The 12,230-nt window shown below is 40.6% G+C and overlaps 1 protein-coding gene across 1 annotated transcript in view; it reads left to right on the top strand.

Moving 5' to 3' along the window:
• The first annotated feature begins 588 nt into the window (after positions 1-588).
• The window catches only part of ADAM10 (ADAM metallopeptidase domain 10), a 144,598-nt gene continuing 132,956 nt past the window's right edge, over positions 589-12,230 (top strand). The window contains exon 1 of the mRNA XM_010836817.1: positions 589-931. Coding sequence (XP_010835119.1) covers positions 877-931 — 55 coding nt within the window. The 5' untranslated portion in view covers positions 589-876. The remainder of the gene's footprint in view (positions 932-12,230) is intronic.

Raw genomic sequence — 12,230 nt, 5'->3', positions numbered from 1 at the left:
AATGGCCAAGGCCTGGTCTGTGACAGTTTTACAGAATTCAGAAAAATAGGACTTAGGCTGTATGTTTCTGCTGCTTGAAGGGCTTTACATTGAGGCTCTGAGCTTTGTCGGCTGTCTCCAAAGTAATAACTGTTTATTGGGACTTTGCTTCTTTTGCAGGGTGGGGGAGGCTTTGCTTTTGTTTACTTGGTAGAAGTTGTGCACCCAGGGAGGCAAAAAAAGAAGTAACGAAAATCCCCATTCCCTGTGAAGTTAAAACGAGGACAGCGGCCCCTTAACATCCCTCACCTTGCCTCTTCTGCTCAAGACACAGGTCTGAGCAGCACCAAGAGCAAACCCTGTACGGTCCACAGAGTTGCGCTCCAGTCCGGGGGCGGAACCCCAGGAAACCCCGCCTCCCAAGCCCAATCCCAGCTCTCCGCCGGCGGACAGGAAGCGGCGGCGGGCCTAGCAGCCCGGGAACCGGCCCCAGTGCGCATGCGCGGGCCCCTGGGGCGCCTGGGGGAGGGGGAGGGGCGGGAGGAAGGGGTGCGGCTCCGCCTGCCCGTTGGGCGCCGGCTGGTCACGTGGTAAGGAAGGAGGCGGAGGTCCCGGGCTCGGGGGAGGGAGGTAGAGAAGAGGGAAGGAGCGAGGGAAGGAAAGCGGGGAAGGGAGGAAGGAAACGAACGAGGGGGAGGGAGGTCCCTGTTTTGGAGGTGCTGGAAGCTTTGCCGGCTCTTGAAGTGGGGCGAGAGGGAGGTGCTTCGCCGTTTCTCCTGGCCGGGGAGGTCCCGGCTTCCCGTGGAGGCTCCGGACCAAGCCCCTTCAGCTTCTCCCTCCGGTTCGATGTGCTGCTGTTAACCCGTGAGGAGGCGGCGGCGGCGGCGGCAGCGGAAGATGGTGTTGCTGAGAGTGTTAATTCTGCTCCTCTCCTGGGTTGCGGGGCTGGGAGGTGAGGCACGACCCCCAGTGCCGGGGGCGCCGTGAGCTCAGCGGACCGCGCGGCGGCCGGGCCGAGCGGAGCCCAGTCGCGCCGTGCGGCGGGTGCGTCAGTCAGCCCGGCCGGCCGGCGGCGCCACTCGGGCGCGCAGTGCTCCCCACTCCCTATTGTCCCCCGCGCCCCGACCGCGTTCCCTTCCGTGGCGGGCCGAGGACGCTCTGAATCTCCGGCGAGGCCTTTCCCGCCCCCTGCCGCCCCAGCAGCAGGGGAGGCTGGGGTCGCCTGCCAGAGAAGCAAAGTCGGGAGATCCGGTGGCCAAGCGAGAGCCGTGGAGCTCAGGCCGGTTGGCACCATCACTCCAGCGGGCTCGCCGGGCGCCGGGGCGGGCAGCTGCCGCGGGGCCGGTGATCACCCTCCTTACCCTTTTGCCCCAGCCCCTTGCCCGTGGCGAATTCCGGAGTCCCCTCCGCCGCGAAGAACCACCGCGGAGGCTCGTGGGAAGTTGCGATTGTATTGTTCCTTTACCGGGCGCGGCGATCCAGACCGACCCGGTTCTGCGGAGAGGCCGCCCGAGGAGGGGTAACAGTGGTCTCCTGCTGGTGTGAGCCGGGCGGCTTTGGCTCTCCAAAGTGCCCCGCCTCTGTCTGACTGTTCCGAGATTAGCAGGAGGGTGTGTTTCTGTTCTGTGAAAACATTCTGTTGCCCTGGGGAAAGGGTTTCGTGGAGAGAAAGCTAAGTCGTTTCGGGATGTTCTTTGATCTGTAGGCTGCTTTGCGTCTTTTAGAGAGACGGTCCCTCGGTGACCTAACTTGAAGAGTTTTCTTAAACTCTCAGGTGGAATAGACATATAGTGTAATTAATGGATTGTCAAAACAGTGGCAATCCTCCACCTCCCCTCCCCACGTTGGAGTTAAAGTGTGCTAAAGCGTATAATTTCTTGATGACTCCGGTTTTGAAGACGTTTTTTGTTTCCAGTTTATCCGAGGACCAACTGCATCATTTTATTCTTGTGTGAAGTGCTTTATTTTTGGTTAACTTTTTCACTTCCCACCGGAGTATACATAAAGACTTTAAAGTATGTTTGAAAGAATTGGATTGAAATTTTTTCCGGAATGTTTTGGATGAGTATAGACTCATTTGATAATTTAGAAAATGTCTGAATGTTTCATGTAGTGGATTGTTTTTGTTCTTTTCTCTGACTTAGGACTGCATAGCCTAGCATATTTTTGTTCCGTCTTCTACTTAGTCTGAAGATACTTTGTAGGTAGATTTCTGTTGCAGTTTGTAGTGTTCATTTGCGAGAGAAACATTTTAGATTAGGAGCTTCTGGTAGATGTTTAGTTTGAAATATCTGTGCTGGATAACCTCTAAAAGGGCCTTTGTTTTTACATTTGTATTTATGTTCTGAATGTGACTTCCAGCAAATTTCTGTTTTCACTTTTTGTTACATGCTGATTTCTTTGAGGTAGTAAAAAGTAAGGCATCCACGTGAGGCAGATTAAACTACTGATTAGTAGTATGTAAAATGTCCTTTGTTTTTAAAGAGTGAAACAGTAAGAGTAGACACTGGTCTCTTCTGATGGTTGAAGAAAAAGTATAAATTGACAGCGTAATCTTTGCGGGCTAAGACCTTTTTTAAACAAAGATTTTCTAAATTCAGAACTCTGGAGTCATTTTTAAAGTATCATTTTGCATTAAACATTGGTTAAAAGGCTGCTTAATTTTTGATGTTTGTTTTAAGCAGAATTTTTTCAGAAAACCACTAAGAAATCTTTCATTTTAAAATTAACATCAAGATTGTAGTTACGGGGTACCTGGAGATATTTGTAATGTATTTTTATCCACACATCTGCGCTGTTTATGGTCGTTTGTAAGAAGTTTATGTAAGGATGATATGAGAATAGAATGCATTCAGACTCTCCTATGAGAGAATGAATATTTTGTGTAGATTAGGACAAGCTATAGTGGAAATATGAATTTAACTTTAAAGTATAAGTCGTTTTAGATACTTAATAATCGTTTTTAGTTGCTTCCCCTGTGATTTGTCAATCCTGTTTTGCATTAGTTTTTTTCTTGCTCTTAGTGTGATGGTTGGGAAGCTAGAAAAGAGAATGTGTTTAGAATCTTGAAACTAAACTTTCCCAATGCTGTACATTTCTCACAATGTCCACCTGTGTTCTGTTTGTAGGAAGATACCATGAATTTTCTAGAGCTTAGTATCTATATAGACATGTACTCAAATATATGAATAAAATGCTTTATTATATGCAACCGCATTAGAAATTTATTAGAACTATTCTGATTATATATAGCCCAAAGAACTTTTATGTATATGTGAATTGTACTTTTTAACACAAATATGTTGGTGAGTTGATTTTTTTTTTTCTCTTTAAAAAAATTGGTGTGTTTGAGAGGTCCAAAGGTATTTCAGCAGTACCAGTAAATTCAATCCCCTGTTTTTGTTTAATGAAATCATACTTTAAATGAACTCTTAGAGTATGACTTTTTTTTTTTTTTTTGACTGTGGTGTCTGGGCTGGTGGGTATTGTAGTTTCCCAACCAGGGATCAAAACCAAGCTGAGAACAAAATTCCCGGCATGTTTCTTATATTAAAAAGTCTGGTGTAAATGCTTTGCTTTGTAGCATGCTTCTTAAAGAAATAAATTTAATGGAAGTTTGGCCAAAAGTATAAAAGTTTAAGCTTAAATTATTTCTCACTTCTACCAGCAAGTCAGGGTCTATGAAGTTAATAAAATGGACAGACTTTTGGTCTTTATCTTTAAGGAGCTGTGACTCTTTATCTTTTTAATGTTGGTATTGATAATCCAGCTAGCTGTACCATCTTGAGAAGACCCATTTCAGGCCATTAGTTAGCAGTATCTTTTCTGTGTGTATAAGGACCTCTTTGAGTAGCAAAGAACTGGGCATGGCAAGCACCCCTCTCTTTTCTGATCTCATTTTTATAACTTGTTTAACATCTTCCAGGGTGTTTATTACCTAATATCTTTTAAATTATCTTACAGACTTGCAGGGTGGAGCAGGGAGAGTAAGGGACATTTTTGTAATGTCTTCTGTATTTCTGATACTGTGTTAAAAGTTTCACTTTCCAACTTGTATGAGAGAGTGGTGACATTCTACATTTAAAGAAACAGACTTGAAGAAATATTTTTTCTGACATTGTCCACCTGCTCAGTGGTGAATTAGACCGTCAAACCCAAGCCGGTTTGACCTAAACCTGGACTTTTTACCTATTGCCCCCTCATGCCTTTTTGAAAGCAGTTTTCACATGTTAGTTCAAAGGTGTTCTCTGGACTGAATCACCTTAGAGATGTGTTTTGTTTGATTTGCAGTGTCTTCAAGTTTCAACTACTGATGGGCTTTGAAAAATTAGGAAACTTATTAAAAATTTTTTTTCTTCGTTTTGGTTAAAATTTACTGACTGTGCTGGGTCTTAATTGCAGCGTGTGGGATCCATAGTTGCAGCATATGGGATCTAGTTCCCTGAGTAGGGATCAAACCCAGGCCTCCTGCACTGGGACATGGAGTCTTAGCCCCTGGACCACCAGGGAAGTCCCAGATTGGGAAATTTCTGAGTGAAGTTTATGGATTTCTGTATTTTGGGAGGAAGACTTGAAAATCCTGTTAACTGTTCAGAAATATTCCTATTGTCTGGAGCAGAGCAGTAGCCATTCCCCTCTTTAAACTGGACTTGGGAATCAGCGTGGTTCCCCTCAATCTGGCTGGCTGTATGTACACTTAGCCTGCTGCACTCATTTTTGTTACTTGCGTCAGTCCTTGTAGGTATGTTATTTGCGTCTTTGCCTCAGTTTCATCTTGCAAACATGACAGCACCATTTATTTATTTGGTTGTGCTGTGTGAAATGTGGGATCTTAGTTCCCCAACTAGGGATCAAACCCATGCCGCTTGCAGTCCCGACAGCAACCATAAAATTATTTTTTTTGAATTGGGACCTCTTATTCAATTTTTATTATATTGTTTATAATATTAACTTTTCTATGGTCCTAGAAATTTGTTAATAAACACTGTGGCATACACAATACTTTTTATCTGGCATTAGGGTATTAGATATTTTAAAAAATTCTTGTGTGCATAATAGTAACAATTGGAAGGTCTTAAATAATGATAGTTACAATTTTTCCGCATCTCTTTATCTCAGTGAGGAAATAAGAAACCACATCTTTTTATGCTGGGATAAGGCTCAGAAAAAAATCGGTTGAGAGTTCTGTAGATAACTTAGATGTTTTTTCTTTTAAGAATTGGTTATAAACATAAACTCTGTTTTTGAAATTGAGAAAATGAAACTGAGTAATAAATTCAAGAATAAACTCCATTTTTTTTTTTTTTTAAACTTTGTTGAGAGATCACAAGTTTGGCCTTGAGACTATTTCCTGAATGACAAGTTTCTGGGACCAGACTTTTTAAATATTTTGTGCTTTTGATGAAAGTTTTTATAAAATGATAAAGTTTTATAAAGTTGTTATAAAACATATTTACTGTGCCCCTTTTAAAGGGGCTGAATTTAATCTTAAATGATTGAGATTTAGTATAAGAACAGCTTACTGTTTTGGGCTAAACTTAGTTTGGCTGTCAATTATTTTACAAGGGAAAGGGGGCAACGTTAAGAAGAAAAATACCATTTAGAGTTGTGAAGGTAGTAACACTGCCATGTAGCAGTGTGAAGGCTTTGCCTTAGGACTAGTTGGGACAGTTCTGTCCTAGCTAGGTTGCAGAAACAGCAGTACTGAGAACAGTTCTCAGGAAGTGTAGACTCCCTTTGATACTGAGTGATTCCATTCTGAAGCTACTATAGTTCCAACTAAACAATGTGAGAACATGTACAGTAAGAACATTGTTGTTTTAGTCATCAGTGTTTATTGTGTGTCTGTGGCTAGTAGGAGTCAAGAAGGCACAGTCTTGAGAGAGAAAAGAGGTAAAAAGTATTGAGCTTGCCAGAGTAGACATAAATGTCAAGATATAAAAATAAGAGTTCCAATTATGTATTGTAGTTGAAATGAGGATTTATTAAGCTGGAGGGACATCAACTAGTTGAAGAGAGCTTTTTGAGATAGAAGAAAATACCGTAAGGTGTAATAAGATACATGTAGGTTTACTTGCCTGGAATGGAGAGTTTACGGTAGGAAATAAGGAGAAATGCTAACTGGGCTATAATGACTAGAACTCTCATTTTTCATATAATAGGCCATGGTAACTATGGGGTATTGTGGAATTTTGGTTGGTTGAGCCAACAAAGGTCCATCTAGTCAAAGCTATGGTTTTTCCAGTAGTCATGTATGGATGTGAGAGTTGGACTATAAAGAATGCTGAGAGCCAGAGAATTGATGGTTTTGAACTGTGGTATTGGAGAAGACTCTTGAGAGTCCCTTGGACTTCAAGGAGATCCAACCAGTCAATTATAAAGGAAATCAGTCCTGAATGTTCATTGGAAGGACTGACGCTGAAGCTGAAACTCCAATACTTTGGCCACCTGATAGGAAAAACTGACTCACTGGAAAAGACCCGAGGCTGGGAAAGATTGAAGGCAGGAGGAGAAGGGGACGATAGAGGATGAGATGGTTGGATGGTATCACTGACTTGATGGACATGAGTTTGTGCAAGCTCTGGGAGTTGGTGATGGATAGAGAAGCCTGGTGTGCTGCAGTCCATGGGGTCGCAAAGAGTCGGACACGACTGAACAACTGAACTGAACTGAGCAGTTGGGATATGATACAGTAAGGAATAAATTAGCTACTTGGTGATTGAGTCCTGGATTGGGGTAGTGATTGTAGAAATAAAGAAGAGTACATGAGAAATCTTATGGAAGAATAACTGGTAAAACTTGGCAGATGTTTAATGTAAAGATACCACAGTTTATTGAGGGCTCACTCTGTGTTGAATTTGGACCTTAGAGGCTATTGTATTGGAGAGTGTAGTTTTATAAAGCTTTGAGGACCTCAGACTTTTGTAGTTCAAAGTGTCTAAGATTTTGAATCTAGATTGAAGGTTCAAAGTTGGAATGTGTGTTAGAGTTGAATTTTGTCTGACTTGTATGCTAATACTTTTGTTGCTAAGTCACTTCAGTTGTATCTGACTCTTTGAGACCCCGTGGACTGTAGCCCACCAGCCGCCTCTGTCCATGGGATTCTCCAGGCAAGAATAGTGGCATGTGTTGCCATTTCCTTCTCCAGGGGATCTTCCCAGCCCAAGGATGGAATCTGTGTCTTTTGCTGCTCCTGCATTGCAGGTGGATTCTTTACTACTGAGCTGCCAGGGAAGCAATACTTTTGTTGAATGTTAGCTAAAACTTTGCACAGTCCTTCAACAATTTGTGGCTAGTCACTTAGGAAGCAGGCTTCCCTGGTGGCACCGTGGTAAAGAATCTTCCTGCAGTGTAGGAGATTTGGGCTTGATCCCTGGGTCAGGAAGATCCCCTGGAGAGGGAAATGGCATTCCTTCTCTGCATTCATTGCAGTATTCTGGTCTGAGAAATCCTATGGCCAGAGGAGCCTGGCGGGCTACAGTCCTTGGGGTCACATGAGTAGGACATGACTTAGCAATTAAAAACAAAAACTTAGGAAGCATTGTTCCTGATAGTTGAGAGACAGAAGTTTGGTGAATTTGAGGTAGACGGATAAGTTAGATTTAAAGATACATAAATTGGAATTAGACTCTTCAGTTCAAGAATATGCTTGATACTTTTGATTATATGTGAATTGTGAAATTCCTATTTCAGACACAAATTGGGGAAAATAATGTGATTTCTGTACTTGAGCCAAATGTACAAATATGATTTATGGAGCAGAATTTTCTTTCCATTTATCTTTGTTTGCATTAATGATTGAAAGGGATATACACATACACACACACATATATGTATTTAACAGCTTTGAACTTTGGATTTAGTTTTCAAAAGAATACAGGTAGAACCCTATACTTTTTAATTGGGTGGAATATAATTTGCTTCTTTTCCTAAGAATTGAGTGGGATAAATTTGTAAAATTGCTGAAGAGATTGTAAAGTGCTGTGCAGATATTATTAAAAATATGTTTCCAAGCCTAATTTCATTTGGAGTCTGTTAGTTACAGAATATAGTTAAATAAATGTATTTATAGAAGTTGAAATACTAGAACATCATTACCACACATTAGGAAATAGAATTTAAGAAATCCTTAATTTCCTCTTGAACACAATTCTGTCACTTAATCATTGAATCTTTTAAAATGTCTGTTGTGAATTTACATCATAGTATTTATGTGGTATTGTAGCTTTGAAAAATTAATGTGTAGTTAAAATGTACCTGCAAAGCAGACACCAAAATATCTGTAAGTCTAGAGATAGATAGTTTTGGTTGTTGCAACTTGAGGGATGCTTACTAGTAACTAGTGGGTAGAGGCCAGAGATACCGTGAAACATCTTAACAATTCATAGGACGCCGGCACCCCCCTCCCCCCGCCCCGCCCCTGTCCAACACGGAATTATCTGGCCAAAATGTCAGAAGGGCTGAGGTTGAGAAACCCTGCTCTGTCTAGCACAAGTTTTCCACCATTGTCATCATCCTTTTTTGTTGTTATTTCTGATAGCTTGCTATCTTAATTGATTACAAGTCACTTCAGTTCAGTTCAGTCGCTCAGTTGTGTCCGACTCTTTGCGACTCCATGAATCGCAGCACGCCAGGCCTCCCTGTCCATCACCAACTCCCGGAGTTCACTCAGACTCACGTCCATCGAGTCACTGATGCCATCCAGCCATCACATCCTCTGTTGTCCCCTTCTCCTGCCCCCAATCCCTCCCAGCATCAGAGTCTTTTCCAATAAGTCAGCTCTTTGCATGAGGTGGCCAAAGTACCGGAGTTTCAGCTTTAGCATCATTCCTTCCAAAGAAATCCCAGGGCTGATCTCCTTCAGAACAGACTGGTTGGATCTCCTTGCAGTCCAAGGGACTCTCAAGAGTCTTCTCCAACACCACAGTTCAGAAGCATCAATTCTTCGGTGCTCAGTTTGCTTCACAGTCCAACTCTCACATCCATACATGACCACAGGAAAAACCATAGCCTTGACTAGATGAACCTTTGTTGGCAAAGTAATGTCTCTGCTTTTGAATATGCTGTCTAGGTTGGTCATAACTTTCCTTCCAAGGAGTAAGCATCTTTTAATTTCATGGCGGCAATCACCATCTGCAGTGATTTTGGAGCCCAGAAAAATAAAGTCTGACACTGTTTCCACTGTTTCCCCATCTATTTCCCATGAAGTGATGGGACCAGATGCCATGATCTTCGTTTTCTGAATGTTGAGCTTTAAGCCAACTTTTTCACTCTCCACTTTCACTTTCATCAAGAGGCTTAATGAGTTCCTCTTCACTTTCTGCCATAAGGGTGGTGTCATCTGCATATCTGAGGTTATTGATCTTTCTCCCGGCAATCTTGATTCCAGCTTGTGTTTCTTCCAGTCCAGTGTTTCTCATGATGTACTCTGCATATAAGTTAAATAAGCAGGGTGACAATATACAGCCTTGACGAACTCCTTTTCCTATTTGGAACCAGTTGTTCCATGTCCAGTTCTACCTGTTGCTTCCTGACCTGCATACACATTTCTCAAGAGGCAGATCAGGTGGTCTGGTATTCCCATCTCTTAGAATTTTCCACAGTTTATTGTGATCCACACAGTCAAAGGCTTTGGCATAGTCAATAAAGCAGAAATAGATGTTTTTCTGGAACTCTCTTGCTTTTTCCATGATCCAGCGGATGTTGGCAATCACTTAAGCATCCCATATTCTTATCCTATTGAAGCCTTCCTCTTGGAGTGCTCTATGCACTGCAGTTAGAAAAAAAATTTTTCCCAGTATTGCCCATTCTTCCTTCAGCTTTGAGTTTATATTTGATTGTTAATTTATAAGAGTGATTAAATGACTGATACCCCATAAAGATTATCTAAAAACCAAACCAATTTCTTGTTAACCTAGAAAAGCCATGGATTAGCTGGGTTTAGTTTCTGTGGCGAAAGATACTTTGACCAGCAGTTTACTCTGCAAATCTCTCTTCAGAATTAGTTCTACTCAGCTTTAACTTTTCACAATTTATTTTCTTCAGAATTTTAACTCATAGTAAGTCCTCAAAAACCTTTATGTCTTTTTCATAACTCCATCCTTCCCTACCATTATTGTCATTGGTAACATCTTTGGCTGAATTGTTTTATTTACACATCAGATTTCCTGGAAGGAGGCAGAGGCAGATGGTTTGGGGTATAATATGGGGGAAGAGCGAGGTAATGAGAGTAGGTTTAGGATAACGTGTGAAGTGTGGGGTAGATGTGTATCAACTTAGGGTGGTAGCTGAAGCCATTTTGTGTGTGTGTGGTGGGCTGAAAGTCATTGTGTGTGTGTGTGTGTGTGTGTGTGTGGTGGGCCAAAAGTCATAGTCTCTTGTCTGTACTTATGTTTGCATTTACTTAATATGGTGTAAAGGTGTTTCAAATCACCATAGAAATCTAAATTATGTACACGTTTCCATTTTTGAAATTTTAAGTTGTATTTCATAAGTGGTTGAAATTTAATACATTTGTTAGGTTTTAGCTATTGATATTTTATATTTTGTGGTTGATTTACTTTAAAATTTATAGTTTATGATTTCACTTTGAGCCATCTAGCTTTACTATTTTTAATTCTTAGAGACTAGCCTATATGAAAAAGTGGGTATATTGTAATATGCTTACAATTCAGACATACTCTCCTGTCTTGAGCTTTCACTTGTAACTCTTAGGTGTGGATATTTGTAGAAAATGATTTGAGTGGTTTCTAATGAAGATTAAACAGGTACTGTGGCTTAAGTTTGAAGTCACATTGTAGAAGTAATTTTTCTAAGACTGTAGTAAAGAAACTTAAGTATATTTCTGAAATACAGGACCTTATAGTTCTTGAAGTCTACCTTTGTCATACAAGAGAACAGCTTGTTAATGGTATTTAGTGCTTCAAGATGAGAGTGACTGTATATCAAGTGTTAAGAAGCATTGGTCAACATAGTGTGATGCCTAAGACACAGCTGATGACTCAAGTTCCTTAGGAAGGAAGTACACTTGATAGTTGGGGAAAAGTGCTCTTGGTGCCTAATTTTAAAATTACACAAATGAAAAGTCTGTAGAAAACAACTTAATTACAAGTAATTTTTCTGATGAATGGAAGTGTGCCAGCCTTAGCTTATTCTTACACATCCTCTCATTTATTGTAATTGAGTTTTTCTGTAAATAAATAAAGGGAGATGTGTAATGTCAAAAGATTTTTGCAGATTTTCTTCCTCCATTCTTAGCATTGTCAACTTTGTTTGATAAAGGTAGGAAAAAAATTCAAGTCTGTTTCCTTATATAATATTGCTATCCCACACAAAGATGATACCCACCATCAGTAAGATATACTCTGATTATTTTTTCCTTCTGACATTATTGAAATTTTCATTCTGTTTTTTTTTTCCCCTCTGTTCTCATATTTAATTTGATTAGAACAGAAGATTGTAGGTTTTGGACTCAGGAGTTGGGAAGGAAGCTTTTGTTTGCAACCATTCCTGCCTACCTGTGGAATAAGGAAAATAATCATAGTGGTTAGCATTTATGGCATACTTATTTTACTCCAGGTATGATTTTAGGGAATTTTTTGTATTAACTCAGTCTTCACAACACTGACATAAGATTCTGTTGTTCTTATTTCATAAAAGAGGGAACAGGATCAGGGAGGGTAATTTATCCAAGGTCACAAAGCCCTATAGCTACTAATTGTGGAAGCCAGGACTTGAATATAGTCAGTCTGGCTCCAGAATTCATACTCTTAAAAACTTTACTGCCTCTAAAAAACACATGCTTTAAAAAGTATAATGAGAAAAAAAAAAAAAAAAAGTATAATGAGGTTGTCAGATTTTGCCTTTGTACGAAGATTGGATTATTTTACCATCGGCGTGTAACTTAGGCTCTTTATGTTTAGTATTTGAGTCATTTGACTTTTGGTCAGTCAAGTTCTTTAAAAGTTTTTTTTTTTTTTTTGCCATTAGAAAATATTTACAATTAAGATGAGAGAAGCACCTCAGAGAACATTTTATGCACAGTACCATTTCAGTTTGTCACAGATAAATTTATATATGTATTCCTGTTTTAAGAGGTTGAGGACAGATATTAAATCTCTGGATGATGAGATATAGGTTATATCTTTTTTTGTTTTTAACTTTTTTGGACATGTACACCCTACTATATTTCTTTTTATTTATTTAGTTTTGGTTGCTCTGGGTCCTTGTTGCTGTATGTGGGCTTTCTCTAG

This window comes from Bison bison, unplaced genomic scaffold (assembly GCF_000754665.1).
Source record: "Bison bison bison isolate TAMUID 2011002044 unplaced genomic scaffold, Bison_UMD1.0 scf7180017864066, whole genome shotgun sequence".
NCBI classification, from domain to species: Eukaryota; Metazoa; Chordata; class Mammalia; order Artiodactyla; family Bovidae; genus Bison; species Bison bison.
The sequence above is the reverse complement of the archived record's forward strand: the minus strand, read 5'-3'. Positions and strand labels throughout refer to the sequence as shown.